Raw genomic sequence first — 20,281 nt, forward strand, 5'->3', positions numbered from 1 at the left:
ATAAATTCATGCAGGTTAAGTCCATTAATGGTTATTAGCCAGGATGGGTAAGGAATGGTGTCACCTAGCCTCTGTTTGTCAGAGGGTGGAGATGGATGGCAGGAAAGAGATCACTTGATCATTACCTGTTAGGTGCCCCAGAGCGAGTGAACCTGGCATTGGCCACTGTCTGTAGACAGGATCCTGGGCTAGATGGACCTTTGGTCTGACCCTGTATGGCCATTCTTATGTTCTTATTACCCTTTAGACACAGTCTGCAGACTCCAGCTTGAAAACCACTGTTTTATACAGTTGAAATATTCTTTTTAATTAGATGGTTTGTTTTCAACTCTAAATATTTTCATCATGCTACTGCTTCTGTACTCCATTATTCACCACAGCCTAGCCTCTGTTGTAGATGAAGAGGGAATGTAGATTGCTCCACAAACATTTTCGGAAATGGTCACAGATTCAAAAGTTTTGATTGCACACATGCACAGAAGCTTATTGAAAATCTTTGATATACATGGTTTTTTATTAAAACCCAGGCTACTTGTTCTGAGACATAATCTCAAATCTGCAAAGCAATGAACATTTTCAGAACATTATCAATATCAATCAAGTGCCTCATTGATTTGAGGCTCATAGGATTTGCCATACCAGATTACAACTATCATCACAAGATAAAATTACACAATTGCCATGTGACTAAAGAAATGTGGTGCCATGTGAGATGAGGAACAGATCAGAGCTTGGATTAGTCAATCCCAAAACTTCTTGGGATTTAATCAATAAACTAATTGTAATCCAGAAAGACAATGCCAGCGACAAACTGAGCTAAAACAATATTTTTGTATATCTAGAAAAGTTGACCAAGATTTTCAGAAGTGACTGGTGATTATGGAAACCTCAGTTTCCACGTCAGAAACTCTAAAGAAGCGTATATTCAAAAAGTGCTGTGTATTCACCCTGTGAAAATCAGGCCCCCTTAAATTGGACATCCAAAAATTGAGACTTCCAAAATCACTACTCATTTTTGAAAATCTTGGCCATTAATCTTTTGTATACTGAGTAAGTAACATCTGCATTTTTCTCCAAAGCATCTAACTACAACTAGTTTGCACTAAATACCATATGCCTGCCTGTATATAACAATATTGTATTAAATAGCTAGGTATTGTGGGCGCTTTAGAAGTATCTAAGATAGATATATTATTGTGTAGAATAATAGTGGATATGCTACATGTATATTACATGGTCTTAGTTGTAAATATCTCCATAAAACAGTTTTTTAAAAAAACTTCAAACACAGGCACCTTAAACATAGTAGAATATTTAATTTACATGCAATATAGTAATTTTAAGTCTCATTTGAAATTCATTTTTGAAACACTTCCAACATTCTTATTACTTCCTGGCATGCTAAATGTATTTGAAAAATACACTGATAAGATTATATAGTTTAATGAAATAACTACATTTTAAAAATTGTTACTTAACTTGAATTTGGTTTGTGGTTAAATTATTTTGAGGAAGAGGTTAGAAGCAACACAGCAGGGCAGACAATATGCTTTACTGAAACAGTAGCTGAATTACAGATTACTATATCTATAGCCCCAGTCCTGCAACTAAATCTATGCAGGCACTGGCATCTGCCTGAGCAGAAACAGCTGCAGGTTCAGAGCCTATGTTTGTACTCAAATAGGTATAAGGCTGCTAACTTACCAAAAATGACCAGGAGACAATCAAAACAGATTCAGAATTATATTTTCCAGGTCATGCAGACAGATCTAAAACCCTTCTGGTTGTCATTTTCACTAGGAAACCTGGAAAAAGAATTCTATGCCTGTAGAATGAGAATAGCAATAATTTAAGGCTATACAATATGAAATTAATGGAAAGGTGTCAGGGTACGTGCCACAGTAATAGCTATTACTGAGGAAGTGGACAACGTAGTAATGACAGTTACAGATCTGGAGACTAAGGAACAGCATGGACGCCAACACAACAGCACTGCAAACACAGCAAATATCTATGCCATCTTCAAGAACCTGATAGGAGGAAAACTGAATATGTTTCTAAAATTATTATTCTCCTCTCTCTCCCTTAATCCGTAGAGTATCTTACACAAGACCTTTGGGTGGGGATAGAAAGAGGGAATTCCACTGTGTGTGTACCAACTCTGTGGCCAGTGAACTGAAAATTAATAAATACAAAGTTAGAAAAAATAACCATTATATTATTTGGAAAACATTTTAAATAGTTAAATTATGCTTTAAATATATGTACCAATATGGTTAACTCATAAACATTTCCTAAAATATATTTTCATGTTCAAAATGTATTGAAAATAGTTAACAGCTATTTTGTAAATGTTTAATTATAGAATCACTAAGTTACATTCTTAAGATGCACTAAATTACTCCTGAGGGCATTCTGTGCCAAAAAACGTAAAATTCTGAACACAATATTTTAAAATTCTACAAATGTTATTCATCAAATACATGTGGCGTCTGCAGCATGGCATTGGGGAGCACAGGCCACTGGCTACACATAGATGGGAGATCAATGTGCAACCTCTCCACCCCCTGGACACAGACTCAGAGGTGAGGCTGCACCCAACCCTGACACAGTGCAAGGACCCGGTCTGCCCGAGAAACGCCTCAGGGCGCTGCCCCTCTGTGTGGGCAGGCAGGCTCAGCAAGACAGGATCCAAATGTGAAGGGGCTTAATGTGGGGGGATCTAGGTGTGAGTTGAGAAGGTTCTGTGTGAGGCAGTGTGGGTGCAGGCGCTTCAGGGGGGAATCTGGATGCACAGGGGCTTGTTTGGGGGTTCTGGGTGCAATGGTAATGGGACTCTGCAGGGGGGTCTAGGTCAATGTGGTTGGGACTCAGTGGCAGGAGGCGATATGGGTGTGGGAGGATAGAGCTCAGCAGAGGAGTCTGGGTGTGGGAGGCCCAGTGGGGGATCTAGATGCTGGAGGAGTTGTGCTCAGTGGTGGAGGTATTCAGGTGCAACTGGTTGGGACTGATGGGGTGGGGATCTGCATGCAGTTGGCTCATCAGGTAGGTCCAGGTGCTGGGGAAGTGGGGATCATCAGGTGGGGTTCTGAGTGCAGGGAGGGGAGTGAGGCTAAGCAGGAGAGTCTGGGTATGAGGGGAGAGTTTTCAGAGCTTCCTACAGCCGGGGGAGAAATCTGGGGTTGGGTTTGACCTGGGCCTGGATGCTGTGCAGGGGAAGAGGAAGTCCCGTCCTCACCAGCCTTGCCAGGACTAGCAGCTGAGCTGATGCAGGGTAGAAGTCACCAGCCCAGTCTTCCTCGGTCCCACCTACTGCCCCACGGTGATTTATCTCTCTGCCAGCTCCCTTGGGTGCCTGAAACATACTCCTAGGGAGGGTTACAAGACCGCTCTTGTGATTTCCCTTTGCTTCCCCATGAAAGAGTCATTTTTCTGTGGGGAAGCAAAGAAATCTGTAAGGGATATAAATTCTGCGCATGTGCAGTGATGCAGAATTCCCCCCAGGAATAATTATGTTCTGTCAATTATATTAAAATGTCTGTATTTAAATCAGTTTTCTGAAGACTCATCTGTTGGCAGCGAAAAAATAGAACTTTTGATTCGTGTGCCAATATGATACACAAACTTTAATAAGTTGAACGTTCTGTAAACAAATTTATAGTTTAAATGGATGGTTAATACATTATAATGCTTGATTTTTAAGTAATGTGATACTACTTGAATTAAGACAGCAATCAGTGAATGAAATTATTTTTAATTCATTAGCCAAGAGTTAAATTCTTATGAAAATAAATGTCAAAGTTAATAATGCTGCCTTATTTTTCGATGGTTACAAAACATGGCATAAGTAATCCTAATCAGCCTGTGAAAGGGATGACTTAACACAACTGTTGATGCACTTGGAGTGAAACATCTTTATCAAGTTAATACAAGAAGCAGTCATGCCCTACTTGAATTACTCATTTATAATAGCTGAGCAGCAGCCTGCATGTGGACTTTGAAATCCTGGGAAAATAAGATGCATGCATGCATTCAACTGTCTAAAGGCTTTACTCTAGAGCAGCTGGGAAATGTTGAAGTTAGTTGTCAGCTACTAGCTGTTGTCTACATTTTTGGTCTTCAGGGAGATGTGATCAGTTTAATTACTGACCAACTTCACTATTACTTTAATGGTCCTGGATTAATGCAACCTTTGGACTTTATAGTTTCAAGAGGCAGTCGACCACTTAGGAGTCAAGTTACAAAATGATCATCTACTTTTTGCACATTTTTTATGCATAAATTCAGCTGACCTAAAATGACATATTTTTAAAATGCATATGTGATAATTATAAATTTTTCTATATTTACAATACTGTAAATGTTCACCACAATGTAAAAAATTAAACACGGTCCTTTGGGTTTATAGGTGAAAAGAAGAGAGCTGAGTAAGGCATAAGTGTTGCAGAAGCGATTTCAAAGAGCATTATCTGTCTGCTTGCTAGGGCTTGATTCTAGTCTCTTTGATAAAATGCATATCTTTTAAAAGGTATTTATTTACACTGAGGGCAACAGAATACAGTATATTACTCTGTTTTGGTAGATCACTTTTGTTGGATCTGCCCATTGGCAGGGTTTCCATAACCAAGCTCCCCGCATATGTAGTTGTTTAACCGATACCTTGCCTAAGCCATCTCGGATGTTTTTTTTGCTTGTGTTTTTGTCTACCGTACACCTTGATTGGGTTGTCCAATCAAGGATAAGCTTCCTAACTTCCTGTTCTTCAAGTGCTGGTCCCTATGTGTATTGCATACGTGGGTGCACATGCATGCTATGAGCCCAAGTTTGGACATTCTAAAAATCAGTGTCTGTTGCACCACAGATGTAGTGAAGGTCTCCTTGTACTCCAGACCAAGGACATAAGAGGCAGTGTGGGCTGATACCTCTCCACTTCTTTCTTACCGTGACATGGGCAGAGTTGGAATCACTGTGTCCACAGATTTCTCCAGCTTTTATCTTTGATAGCCTGTAAATAGATATTGTAGATAGCTTTTATAGTTTTTACATTGGTATTGTTAGAATGTTATAATATAGTTGGTATTGCTAGTTCTTTCCCCCTGCGATCTGGGACTATGCCCAGTATCCTGGGCTTCAAGAACTGTCTCTCTTGCCCTCGCTGCTTCTCCACAAGTGACAATCACCAATACTGTCTCTACTGCTTGCGGGAGCTGCATGTTGTTGGAATGTGCAGCATGTGCTGCTCATTTTCATTGCAAACATGCAAAGCTCATGAGCTTCAGTTAAGGAAACACGTTATGGAGAAGGCTCTGAGGCGTCACTTTGATCTGTGCCAGGGAGACTCCCCCTACAAACTGGCCCCATCAAATGAGCAGCGCCCCTCCAAGAACAAACTTAGGAGCAGAGTCTACAGCTGCTGAGTCCAAGAACTGTTCTTCCCAGGCTTCCTGTGAAAGTAGGGGGTACTTTCATGGTTGAAAGGACAGATTCCCCATAAAAGAAGCCTGAATTTGTTTTCTCCCACCCTGGTGGTACAGGCAGTCATGGATAGAGCAAGATCACAGTGTCCCAAGAACACTCTGGTTGACAAGAACTCAAAGAGGTTGGATCTCTTGAGAAGAAAGTCTTTTCTTCTGTGAGCCTGTAATTCTGTATAGCTAACTATCAGGCCTTGTTAACCAAGTATAATTTTAACAATTACTCCAGGGTGGCTGATTTTTAAGGACAAACTTCCCTCTGATAACAGAGCCCAATTTCAGTCCTTCAGAGGAGGGCAAGTTAGTGGCAAAGACATCCCTTCAAGCTGCAGTGGACACAGCATCCAGAGGCTTAGTCACTAGCATAGTGATGAGGGTTGAGTCTTGGCCTCACTCTTTGGGGTCCCCAGTGAGGTCCAGAACATCATACAGGACCTGCCTTTCAACGAGTCACATTTTTTTCAACAAGGAAATGTATGAGTCCCTAGACTGATTGAAAGACTCAAGGTCAACTCTATGGTCCCTGGGACTTTATACTCCCGCCCCAATGAGACAGCACCAGAGGCAAGTGTATTAGAACAAAGCCACTCTCTCCACAGACGTTCTACCACAAGTGTCCCGCTGAACCCTTGTGTAAATGTCAGAGGACTCAAGAGGCCTTGGTTTTCAGCCCCCTCTGCTACCACGACCTTTACCCATTCCCAGCTGTACATAAAGGTCTACTTTTGACCCTTCAGTCAAGATCCGTCCACCTGTATTGATGCCATCCACCTCTACCCCCCTTATTTTTGTGGGCTGTCTCTCATTTTTCTCCCACAATTGGGCCTCTGTCACAACAGACACGTGGGTCTTAGAAATTATACATCAAGAATATTCCATAGAGTTTCTCTCCCTCCTCCTTCTCAAACCCCCTTTCCTGTCCCCCTTCAGGGGCCACTCTCACAGGAGATGGACTCCCTCCTCCAGTGAGGGGCAATTGAATGAGTGCAATCTCAGTATCAAGGGAGATGGTTCTGTTCCTCTTCTTTCTTAGTCCTTAAAAAAGATAGAGAGTGTAGACCCATTCTGGACCTTCAACAACTGAACATCTTAATTTGAGAGTCAAAATTCAGGATGGTTACACAGGTATCAATATCATGTGGTTCATGGCTGTCAGCATGAAGGACGCTTATTTTCATGTAGATATTCCTCCGTCCCACAGAAAGCTCCTTTAGTTTCTAGTTGGTTAGGAACATTTCCAGTTCAGAATCCTTCCGTTTGGACTAACAGCAGCACCCTGAGTATTCACAAAGGTCTCCTCAGTTACGGCCGCCTAAATCAGGGTTACACAGTTTTCCCATATCTTGATATCTTTTTAAGGCCCGGCTTGACAAAGCCCTGATTGGGATGATTTAGTTGGGGTTGGTCCCGCTTTGAGCAGGGGGTTGGACTAGATGAGCTCCTGAGGTCTCTTCCAACCCTAATCTTCTATGATTCTGTGATGATTGGCTCCTAGTAGGTTGCTCCAGCCATGAGGTCAGAGTGGTGACTTTGTTCCTGCTCCATCTTCTAGCAATACTGGGTACCTGTGTGAACAAAGAAAAGTAAATTTTAACATACACAAAGACGATAAACTTCATTGGAACGACACTGGGCTCCATTTCAGCAAGAACTTTCCTTCCCACATAAAGATTTCAGTTAATGAGCCAGCTGATAGCGCAGATTATTTGCAGACCAAGGACTACAGTCAAGGTATGCCTTTCTCTTCTAGGTCACATGGCCTCATGCACGTATGTTATATCATTTGCCAGACTTCATCTATGCTGCCTATAGGCCTGGCTCTGGTTGATCTACTCACCAGACAAGGATCACATCAACACTAGAGTGGACTGTTACCACCTTGGTCATCACCTGTTTTACCTGGTGGTCAAATCTGGATTGAGTCAATCTGTCCTCTTATCAAGATCCACCCTTTCCCTGATCTCCTTACTTAGGAAGGGGGCAGAATCAGACACCCCAATCCAGATCCATTCCACTTAAAGGTCTGGTGTTTGGATGGGCACTGGAACTAGAATGAATTTGCTTGACAGCCGTCCAGGCTGTTCTTACTCAAAGTAGGAAAGACTTGACTGGAAACTGCCTCCTAGCTAAATGGAGACATTTTGCTGGGTCTAGGATAAGCAGCCTTCTTCACGTTCTGCAGGTATCCTAGTCACTTTAAATTACCTCCTGTTTTAAAAAAAACTTAGGTCATTTCATTAGCTCACTGCAGGACCAGCTTACAGCAACCAGTGCCTTCCTTTCTTCAGTGAACAGGCCATCTTTACTTAGCCTATGACAGTGAAATTCATGGAAGGCTAGTCAGGACTTTTCCTCCAGTCATCAAACCTTCACCTCAGTGAGACCTCAGTGTCATCCTATCAGCACTCAGTAGGCCTCCATTTGAACCCTTCTCAACATGCTCCATATCCCACCCATCCATGAAGGTAACTAGAAGGGTGAACAAGATGGGAGCCCTCATGGAAGACCCACCGTATACTGTTTTTCAAAGGAAAATCTCCATTTGCCTTCGTCCTAAATTCCTCTCCAAGGTTACTTCTGAATTCCATGTCAATCAAACGATCCATATACCTGTTTTATTCCCCAAACATCATACCTTCACTGAAGAAAGAAGACTTCATTTCCTTGATGTCAGATTTGTGTTGGCATTTGACCTGCAGAGGACCAAATCTATCAGAAAGTCACCAAGGTTATTTCTTGCCATAGCAGAAAGTTCAAAGGACAAACTATATCCTTTCAGAGAATCTCTTAATGGATTTCTGGGTTCACCATCGGATAGTATCAGTTAGTACATATCCCACTGCCTGTCGGATGAGCGCACACTCCACGAGAGCACAAGCTGCCTCTACAGCATGCCTGTAGGAAGTACCTACACTGGATCTATGCAGAGCAGCTACCTGGAGTTCCATGCACACAGTCAAAAGCATTATGTGCTGATTCAGGCCTCCACTGCAGATACAGCAGTGGGAACTACAGTACTTCAAGCATCTTTGTTGCTTGCATCTTTGTTGCTGGCATCCTTGCACACCCCCTCCAGTCTAAATACTACTTGTCAATCACCCATATGTGGAATACACATGGGGACCAGCACTTGAAGAAGAAATGGAGGATACTTACGTGTAACTGGAAGTTCTTTGTTATATGTGCTCTATATCTGTATTCCGCTACCTGCTCTCCATCCCCTCTGCTTCAAACCCTGCTGGATTCACTTTAAGAGGAGGAGCTAGAGAGGCATCAGCCTCTTATGCCCCTGGTCTGGAGCATGAAGAGAACTACTGCGTATGTCCAGGCAAATGGACACTTTGTTAGAATTTCCAGACTCATGTTCATGGTGTCCATGTGTACCCATGTGTATAATACAGATAGGCACCACACATCTGAAAAAACTTCCTGTTACGGGTACATAACCTCATTTTCCTTCACACAGTGTGGATCAGAATAGTAACTAAGGGCTTACCTGCACTGTGCTGGCGAAGTGCACTAGAAGAGCGCTGTAAAGCAATCTGATGTGCCGTGCCCTAACTGTCCTGTGTAGACCCTGTTGGTGCACTCTAAAAGGTAGCTGGTTCACATTAACATAGTCTATTAATGCAAACTAAGTACCTTTTAGAGTATGCAGTTAGAATGCAGCATGTTAGAGCACTTTACAAATCACAACCCTCTGGCATGCTTTGCTGCACAATGTAGACAAGCCCTTAAATTGTTTATTTCTCATTAGGAGGCATCAATCACAACTCCATAAAATAGGTTGAGTTCTGTTTTGCATTTGAATCAGTGATTCAGCCTCTTTATGTATGAAAAATATAGCATATCTTCCTCAAACTTACAGCAGTTATTTTAAGTATAAAATGCATTTTCTGAGAATTTACAAGTAAATCAATTGATTAGTTTGAGTTAAAATGAATGAAAAGCCATGTCCTTTAAGAAATTTATTATCACTCAGGTGCTTTTTGTCCTAAATGAGCTCAGGAATAAAATAGCACAAATCATTCAATCTTTCCTTATAGATAAATTAATTTTGTTTGAAGAAATTAGGTTGCAATTCAGCTAAATTATTAACAGTTTTTGTACTTAATTGTTATGATTACATGGCTAAAGATAGGATAATTTCAACAGCACAGGTAACACGTAAGTGGGTCCATTGTGATGTCAAATACTGAATCAATCATCACCACTTCTCTACAGCTAACTTGCAGACAACAATTCTAATGGTTGTAGTGAGTCAGTGGTATGAGGGAGACTGATCACATGTATTGAGTTCTCACTGATAGATTCCTTGATCCAACTGTCACTTCTTTTTAAAGGTTCCATGGCTATATGCTAGCTTCAGCTTCAATGCTTGAAAGGTTCCTCTGGAAGTGGGCTCCCTTTACCCCTTTAACATTGCATCAGTCTCATGAACACTACCCTTAGACTATAAATTAAAGGTCAGATTTATCCATATGATTTGGGGGTAATTACAATATATTTTTAAGTAAGCAAAGGAGGCACTACTCTGGGTTGTGCAAAATGACCTCACTGTACATTAAGTGGTATAGGCTGTTGTCTGACTTGTTGGAAAAGGTGTGTGCCCCTTTCAGGCTAGAGAGCAAGGGAGTGACTTTCTGCTGCAGCTGCAGACCAGGTTGGTGTGGAGGTGTTGACCCATCCCCCTCAGGTTACTGGAAGAGAGGGGAGACTATGTAAGTGCATGTCAGTGTAGGTAAAGCCGTCTTTTGTTTGGACCAGAGGTAACAGCACCCACCTTCCCACACATGGAAGTGGTGGAATACTGGGTTTTGTCAGGATCTGCTGTGGGCATTATGCAAGTCACTCCTTTCTCAGGGGGCTGGGAAGTAATTTTTCTCTCACCACCAAGTAGGCCAAGGCAAAGTGGGTTTTTTTGCCTTCCCCACAGCAGGTTTTGGGGGCTTAGTTGGGGCAAACATAAAACAGGAGTTAGGCTATGGTGTCGCAACTCATTACATAACTGTGAGGTGGATGTCCAGTGCAGGTACTCTGTATTGAAGGGATATAATGATTAGATAAAATGAATTGGTAAAGGATTTAAAGGAGATATTCTTTAAAGGAGAGGAAATGGGGGTGGGGAGGTTCAGGGCTCCTTTGACTAATACAGGAGAGAGCCACACCCTCATCTTTTTTGTAACCCCTTCCCCAATCCTCATTTGAGGAGGGAATAGTGAGGTCACAGCAGCAGTTGGCTGGGGACCAAGATGGGTAATGGGGAGGGTTGACAGAAGCCCCCTAGGTATATATTGAAATGATTATGGAATTATCTGCACTGTATCCTTTTATCTGCTGGGTACTCCCAGATTTTTAAGAATAAAGTTTTGTCCTATTTAAACCATATACAGTGTTTCCTGTCCTCCTTCCGGCATAGCCAGACAATGGCTGTAAATTAGGTCTGTCAAGTGATTAATCGCACTGTTAACAATACAATACCATTTATTTTAAGTATTTTTTGATGTTTACAATTTGCAGGAGATAATGCTAACTGCTTCTTGTTTACAATGTCATCTGAAAGTGAGAACAGGCATTCACGTGGCACTGTTGTAGCTGGCATTACAAGTTATTTATGTACCAGATGTGCTAAAGATTCATATGTCCCTTCATGCTTCAACCACCATTCCAGAGGACATGCTTCCATGCTGATGATGGGTTCTGCCTGATAACCATCCAAAGCAGTATGTACTGACACGTTGATTTTCATTATCAAAGTCAGATGCCACCAGCAGAAGGTTCTTTTTCTGGGGGGGAGGGTTCTGTAGTTTCACATCAGAGTGTTTCTCTTTTATGACTTCTGAAAGCATGCTCCACATCTCGTCCCTCTCAGATTTTGGATGGCATTTCAGATTCTTAAACATTGGGTCGAGTTCTGTAGGTATTTTTAGAAATCTCACATTGGTACTTTCTTTGTGTTTTGTGAAATCTGCAGTGAAAGTATTCTTAAAACGAACATGTCCTGGGTCATCATCCAAGACTGCTATAACATGAAATGTATGCAGATTGCGGGTAAAACAGAGCAGGAGACATACGATTCTTCCCCTGAGGAATACAATCACAAATTTAATTAATGCATTATTTTTTTAATGAGCATCATCAGCATGGAAGGCTGTCCTCTGGAATGGTGGCTGAAGCATGGACAAGGCATACGAATGTTTAGCATATCTGGCATGTAAATACCTTGTAACGCTGGCTACAAATGCTCTCTCGGCAGGTACAAGTGTGGAGCATGGAGAGAAAAAAGAGATGAAATTGAGTTGCATGAAGTAACAAAAAAAATCCATGGTATAATGCCCTGATATTGTATTATGATGATTGAATGATGATGATGATGTATCCTTATTTTCTGAGTACACTGTCATAATAATTAAACATAGCACAAATGTCATGACACAATGTGAAGACTTCCCACAGTGATTATTCCACTTTCTGTAGAAGAAGTGAGCCTTCAATATCTTTATCAGTGATTTAGATTATGGCACAGAGACTACACTTATAAAGTTTGTGTATGAAACCAAGCTCGGAGGGGTTCCAAGTACTTTGGAAGATAGGATTAAAATTCAAAATGATCTGGACAAACTGGAGAAACGATCTGAAGTAAATAGGATGAAATTCAATACAAACAAATGCAAAGTACTCCACTTAGGAAGGAACGATCAGTTGCACGCATACAAAATATGACATGACTGCCTAGGAGGGAGTACTGCAGAAACAGATCTAGGGATCATAGTGGATTACAAGCCTAATAAAAGTCAACACTGTCGCAAAAAAAGCAAACATCATTCTGGTACAGTATGTATTAGCAAGAGTGTTGTAAGACACGAGAAGTAATTCTTCTGCTCTACTCCGCACTGATTATGCCTCAGCTGGAGTATTGTGTCCAGTTCTGGGTGCCACTTTTCAGGAAAGATGTGGACAAATTGGAGAAGGTCCAGAAGAGAGCAAAAAAAAAATGATTAAAAATCTAGAGAACATGACCTATGAGGGAAGAGTAAAAAAATCGGCTTTGTTTAGTCTGGAGAAGAGAAGACTGAGGGCAGACATAACAGTTTTCAAGTACATAAAAGGTTGTTACAAGGAGGAGAGAGAAAAATTATTCTCATTAACCTCTGAGGATAGGACAAGAAGCAACGAGTTTAAATTGCAGCAAGGGATGTTTATGTCGGACATTAGGAAAAACTTCCTGTCAGGAATAAATTGCATAGGGAGGTTGTGGAATCTCCATCATTGGTGGTTTTTAAGAGCAGATTGTCAGGGATGGTCTAGATTATACTTAGTCCTGCCTTGAGTGCAGGGGACTGGACTACAAGACATCCTGAGGTCCCTTCCAGTCCTACAATTCTATGATTCTGCATCAGCCAGATGTTCAACATTTTGTTTTGCCTCCCTGATCTGCTGGGACCTGCCTGTAGTTGCAGTTTGTGTTGCCGTTTTCCGAGCAATGGGGAGTTAATTGGATTACAGTACTTGTTCCCTGCAGCTAGGCAGTAGGGAGTCAAGGAGCCAGAGTTGGAGTTTAGATTCTAGACAGGCAGTAGGGGAAACCAGAAATTTAGATCGGTGAGCTGGGTTGCCTGCAGAACAGTGCAGCAGCTGTAGCCAAGAGCTGGGGAGATCAGGCATTGATTCCATTGCATCAAAACTTCCTCCTTCCCTGGTTCATACGGGGGAAGAAGATGCTGAGTCGGACTGCCTGGAAAACCTCAATGTGAGTGAAATTTGGCTGCCTGGAGAGCATAGTGAGGGGAAAAAACCTTCCTGTAAAATAATCATGCTTGATAATCCACAATGAATTTTATGATGATTAATTTCAAGCTTGAGCCTAGTTTCTGTGGGTTTTTTTGTGGTGTTGGAAAATGGGACTAAAGGATATTTTTGATGATAGAAACTATTGGTATGGAATTTGGTGATGGATGTGATGGAATTTGGTCCCACTGTACAGAGAGTACACAGAACCCAGGCTAATAGTTATTACAAATGATTTTTCCCACTGAAAATACTGATATATCCATGGAAATTGGCTTAAAATGCTACTTTGTTTAGCTTGCTCAGAATTGTCACAGTACATAAAGACCTTGAAAATGAGTCCACTGGCCAGGATATCTCAATTCATTGGTATAATAATAATGTATCTTTATCTAAATTGCAGTGAAAATGAGATTTAAGAACCTTTATGACATAAAGGGTGTATACACAGTGGATGCATAACTGTGTATATTTTAAAATAATTATTGTATTAACATAGTTTGCTGGTAGCACCAAGATGGTCAGTTGAAACAGATACATTATTCCTCTGCATAAACATCTTCTAATCTCAAAATATGTCTGTTTCATTTCTAGGATACACTTTATACCACAACAATTGTACAGTGTTTTCTGCTGTAAAAAGCATGTCTGTAAGAAGCCCATTAATAGTACTATGTGGAACAAACATCAGTGAAGATTTTTCTAACTTAGACTTTTCTGGCACTTCAGATAGTTATTGGAAACCCTGCTCACTTTTCAAGTAATCTGTCTATTTTGGAAATTTGCTTTTCTGAGATATTAATGTTCATGTCTATATAATGGGCTATTTCAATATATAACCTATATTCGACATAGTATAATATCAAGGGAACTGTTTTAGAGTGGTACACACTACATGGCATAGCAGTAATTGTCTCCTGCCACCTAATTAGTTCTGTAGCTCAAGTGGTAGAAGTCTGTGCAGAAACACTGAAGGTTTAGGGTTCAAACTGCTGAACTTGCATGATTGTGAGTTGAAGGGAATTCCATACTTGTACATAATATAATTTATTTTTACCTTTTTCCTTAAAAAAAAAAACTAGGAAAATAACCTTATGATCTTAATTTTACTCACTTGTGTGTGTGCATTCTTTTTCACTGTCTTTAATTCCATGGTCACATACTGTTTGTTTCAAAGGACCTTATAGGTGGAGAGATATGAAATACAGTATCAATAATAATCTTTAAAAAAAACCTAATGATATTCAATAATAGGTTTTCTATAAGAATATGGCATAATGCACAGGTACATCATGATGTGGAATAAAGCTTTTATTGACATTTACTTGGAATGATTTATATCACTATTACTGTCCCTGCCAAACAATGTGATCATACCAAACCTTTGCAAGTAAATTTTTATGCCACATTTTCACATATTCTTTATATATTCACTCAAACTATCATGTAAATAGGAAGAACAAAGCATATAAGGTGAATAATTTGTGTTTTGGAAAGTAATCAATCTGAAAGATTTTTTTGTTTAAAATTTTATTATATATATATATGCTTAAGGATTAATATATAAAATATACTCACTTTAGAGCTCAATCTAATATTTGGTTGTACTGTATAGCAAAATATCAAATGGGTATTTAAAAATTGTGCAGTTTCGCACTATATTTTCCTCTACTTGTAAGCTAAATTACCTTTTCAACTAAATCTATATTAAAGATACATAATGTTATCTGGCTGGAAATCCTAAACTATAAAAGACAACAAGTGTGGTAGCTGAAGTTTGTAAAGAGTAGTAGATTTTAAGTGTATTAATTAAACAATAATGCTCTGATATTGACTCATTTGGCCATAATGATTTGTCTTGCATGATAGTATACTGATTCAAATAGATGTTTAGAGTTTTCTAAGTTTTTTTTTATTATTATATTTCTCCTACTAAGTACAATTTAATACTTAGCTACTGATAGTGTTTATTATTACTGTTATGCTTTAGATCAAAACAAAGATAACATAGTTTGTTACAAAGCATCAAATAATTTGATCTTTGTACCTTGGCAATAACTAAAAGTAGTGGACTTAAGTTCAGATTTATATAGTGAATGAGTCTGAGTAGTTTTCTGTGCCATTAGCGGAACAAATTAAACTTTCACTGGTTGAGTGCATATTTCTAAACAGTGTAGTGTGGGAGGATTATCAGCCAGTTAGTCTTATTGTTTTATTGGTAGCAGAGCAGTTTTAAACCAAATTTTCCCATGTCAGAGGTACTGTACTAAAAATTCCAGAAGTTCTGCTAAGAAATTTATGAAGTGGTATGAAAGTAAATTACTGAAGATCCATCAAAGCAAGTATGTTATTAATTGACAATTTATTGACTTCATCCTCAGTGCTAGTTTAAAAGAAAAAATAAGATGAGGTTTCAGATTACACTTTGAAAGCTGTGTGAGGTCTTTTGTAAGATATTTCAGTTAAGCTGTAATTAATTAACTTAATTAAACAAATATTAGTAAAAGAGTAAAAACACACTTATTCTTATGGATCTATAAAAGTGGTAGTCATGGGCTTAATATAAATAGCTAACGGAAAGTGTGAATCTGGGTCTGTTTAGGACAGAATGCAACACTAGTTATCTTTGATCTTCTGAGAAATGTAGTTCTTTCTCAAGTAAATTTCCCATTGACATCATCGATTTATTGACTAAGAACTTACCCTCCAGGTTAAGTTTAGTAATATACTACTGTTCATCACACTAAACTATTGCAATAAGTCTAAGTGGGTTTAATTCAAACAGCATTGTCATTTACTTTCATTGTTTATTACTTTACCTTACATTGTGTGGGCTGTGTATTACAGCAGAAAGATTCCATCCCATGATGTATTCTTGTCTCTTCCACTTACTTACGGACCTTGTCTGTTTCACCTAACTTCTTTTGTATATCAATTTATGTATAAAATGTGCTATTTCACAATCTACTTCAAAGGAGTGTTGTGAAACTTCAGAATCTCATTTGGAATGTACAACATGGAGTGTGGAATATTATGAATGAGTGTACTTGTGTCTTTAAGCATTAGTAAAACTTTGATATAAAAAAATATTTTTACACAATCCAAATGAGATTTTCAATAGTGGCTAAATAAGTGAAGCACCTAACTCCTCCCACTGACTTTCAGTGGAAGTGGGGAACCTAACTGCGTTAATCATTTTTGAAAAAATCCCATCTCCAGTCTTTTTGATTCATCTGTAATTTAAATACGTCGTCTCTTGAATTTGTATGTATATGAAGATGCATTATAAATTTGTGCTCTGCAAATACATTTTCTTATTAGTAGAAATCCCCAAAGCCTACTTCACATAAGACCTGATCAAATGCTTACTGAAGTCATTAAGAGTCTTACCACTGACTTGAATGGATGCTGTACTGGGGGGCTCCCAGCAGCTTGCAAGATGGGGCTGAGAGAGCTCATTGAGTATGACTCAAAGTGCAACTTCTTATGAAAATATTATGATAAATAAAAAAAATTAGAACAACAACTTTTAATACATTACAACACTAATAATTCTGGAATAAAATCTCTTTTATCCTGGAATGGTGTCTCCATATGGGGATCAACTCCAGAATATCTGAAGCATGATATTTTATTCTGCTATGGTTATGCTACTCAATTTCCCTATAAAGATACGCCCTTCAAGGTTTATCTAATCAGAAATATTGTTATTAGCATAGACAGTATCTAAAGGTGTCCTTCCCTTTTTAGTTAGGGTCTCAGAGCAACCTTAAGCAACTGCCTTAGTATTTTTTTAAGTCAGCAGTGATCTAAACATTTTCATTACTAATGTCAGCTTTATCTCCTTTGCAATTTTGTATATGCTTTTCAAGTACTTTTCCATGTAAAAATCAACTTTTGAAATGCTTTGCTGACTTCTACAATTCAAAGATTTCCTAAATTAATTAGGGCTGTTGATTAATCACAGTTAACTCATGCAATTAACTCAAAAATTAATCACAATTAAAAAATTAATCACAATTAATTGCAGTTTTAACTGAACTATTAAACAATAGAATACCAATTGAACTATATTAAATATTTTGGATGTTTTTTCTGCATTTTCATATATATTGTATTCTGTAATTGAAACCAAAGTGTATATTATTTTTATTACAAATATTTGCACTGTAAAAATAATAATCAAAAGAAATAGTATTTTTCAGATCACCTCAGACAAGTACTGTAGTGCAATCTCGTTGTCCTGAAATCGCTTTGTCGTGAAAGTGCAAATTACAAATGTAGATTTTTTTTGTTACATAGTGTTTTGTTCACTCAGTCCTACTTCTTGTACAGCCAATCCCTAAGACAACCAAGTTTGTTTCCATTTACAGGAGATAATGTTGCACTCTTCTTATTTACACTGTCACCAGAAAGTGAGAACAGGCATTTGCATTGCACTTTTGTTGCCAACATTGCAAGTTATTTACATGCCAGATATGCTAAATGTTCGTATGCCCCTTCATGCTTTGGCCATCATTCCAGAGGACATGCTTCCATGCTGATGATGCTCATTAAAAAAAATGTTAATTAAATTTATGACTGAACTCCTTGGGGGAAAATTGTATATCCTCTGCTCAGTTTTGCCTGCATTCTGTCCTATATTTCATGTTATAGCAGTCTTGGATGATGACCCAGCACATGTTGTTCATTTTAAGAACACTTTCACTGCAGATTTCACAAAACGCAAAGAAGGTACCAATGTAAGATTTCTAAAGATAGCTCCAGCACTTGACCCAAGGTTCAAGAATCTGAAGTGCCTTCCAAAATCTGAGAGGGACAAGGTGTAGAGCATGCTTTCAGAAGTCTTAAAAGAACACTCCAAATGCGGAAACTACAGAACCTGAACCACCAAAAAAGAAAATCAACCGTGTGCTGGTGGCATCTGACTCAGATAATGAAAATGAACATGTGTCGGTCTGCACTGCTTTGGATTCTTATCGAGCAGAGCCCATCATCAGCATGGACTCATGTCCCCAGGAATCGTGGTTGAAGCATGAACAGACATATGAATCTTTAGTGCATCTGGCACACAAATATCTTGCAATGCTGGCTACAATGGTGCCATGAGAATGCCTGTTCTCACTGTCAGGTGACATTGTAAACAAGAACTGGGCAGGATTATCTCCTGCAAATATAAACAAACTTGTTTGTCTGAGTGATTGGCTGAACAAGAAGTAGGACTGAGTGGACTTGCAGGCTCTAAAATTTTACATTGTTTTATTTTTAATGCAGGTTTTTTTGTCCATAATTCTACATTTGTAAGTTCAACTTTCATGATAAAGAGACTGCACGACAGTACTTGTAGGAGGTGAATTGAAAAATATTATTTCTGTTTTTTATAGTGCAAATACTTGTAATTAAAAATAAATATAAATGAGCACTGTATTCTGTGTTGTAATTGAAATCAATATATTTGAAAATGTAGAAAATATCCAAAAATATTTAAATAAATGATTTTCTATTATTAACACTGCAATTAATTGCACAATTAATTTTTTTAATCGCTTGACAGCCTTAAAATTAATGCATTGCATAATATATAACTGAGTAAAGATATTTCTTCCACAGTATTTGCTATGTTGTATTTGCTCATGTTGCAAATATAAAAAAGGTTTTATATCTTAATAATTAAGCAATTAGCAACATTGCTGGACACAGGACAAAAAATTAGGAAGCTGTAGTTAATCTGTGTTATTTAATATCACAAGATTCTATTTTTCTAAACTGAAGGAACATTATGCAATGTATTAATGGCAGTTTATTGTAGTTTGAAGTATGGTTCTCCATCTTGTAGTGCAAAAGGTTTATTCAGTAAAAGCTCAGCTTGATTGTGTGTACCAGGGGTGGGCAAACTTTTTGGCCCAAGGGTCACGTCAGGGTTGCAAAACTGTATGGAGGGCTAGGTAGGGAAGGCTGTGCCTCCCCAAACAGTTGGCCCTCACTCCCATCCAACCCCCTCCCACTTCCCACCACCTGACTTCTCCCCTCAGAACTCCCAACCCATCCAACCGCCCCACCCCCTGACTGCTCCCCTCAGAACTCCCAGCTCATCCAACCGCCCCCCCACCTTGTCCCTTGACTGCCCTCTCCTGAGACCCCCCCAACCCTAACTGTCCCCCAAGATCTCACTCCCTATCCAACCCGCCACTCTCTGTCTCCTGACTGCCCTGCCCCTATCCACACCCTGTCCCCTGACAGGCTCCCTGGGCCTCCCACTCCTATCCAACCCTCTCATTCCCTGTTCCCTGACTGTCCCCACCCCGAACCTCCACCCCATCCAACCGCTCCCTGTTCCCTGACTGCCCCCTTGGATCCCCTGTGCTATATCCAATGCCCTGGCCACCTTACCATGCCATCCTGGCAGCCGCACCACCAGCCGGAACCAGACATGCTGCCACACTTAACTGCAGGAGCTCACAGCCCCGCCACCCAGAGCGCTGCCGGCATGGCGGTGTGGCTGCGGGGAAGGGGGAATAGTAGGGGGGGACCAGGGTCTAGCCTCCGGGGCCAGGAGCTCAGGAGCTGGTCAGGATCGTCCTGCGGGCCGGATGTGGCCCACGGACGATAGTTTGCCCACCTCTGGTGTATACTGTGGTCTTGATTCACCAATGTGTTTCCACATTTATGCTGGGATACTCCATTAAAATGAATTAAATTACACCAGAAGAATACTGGAATAAGACTGAACAATGAATCAAGCCCTATAGATCTTTGATAATTAATTTTATTTGCATATGTAAATAATTTTAAAAAAGACATGAACTTTGTGAGAGCTCTTCTAGGCACAGCTGAGGAGAAGGGTACCTCATCCTCTCCAGTCTCTTGGCTCTCAGCACCTTCTTGCCTCAAGATATCACGTGAGGAAAATGCTTGAGAAACCATTGTGGGGTGAAATCTCTAACCCATCAACTCTTCTGTTAGTTTTGGCAAAATGGTAAGAGAACTTGCTTCCCTTTGCATCCTGCTTGAACCTTATT

General features: G+C 39.7%; 1 protein-coding gene across 10 annotated transcripts in view; it reads left to right on the top strand.

The window, feature by feature from the left end:
- VPS13B (vacuolar protein sorting 13 homolog B) overlaps positions 1–20,281 on the top strand; it is a 928,813-nt gene that overhangs the window by 353,013 nt on the left and 555,519 nt on the right. The window contains exon 20 of one of the 10 annotated variants that reach the window (XM_030553562.1): positions 13,857–14,323. The exons of the other annotated variants lie outside the window; for them this stretch is intronic. Within the exon in view, the coding sequence (XP_030409422.1) occupies positions 13,857–14,026 (170 nt within the window). The 3' untranslated portion in view covers positions 14,027–14,323. Of the gene's footprint in view, positions 1–13,856; positions 14,324–20,281 lie in introns of those variants that run through there. 10 annotated transcript variants of the gene reach the window in all.

The sequence above is a fragment of the Gopherus evgoodei genome, chromosome 2 (assembly GCF_007399415.2).
Source record: "Gopherus evgoodei ecotype Sinaloan lineage chromosome 2, rGopEvg1_v1.p, whole genome shotgun sequence".
NCBI classification, from domain to species: domain Eukaryota; kingdom Metazoa; phylum Chordata; order Testudines; family Testudinidae; genus Gopherus; species Gopherus evgoodei.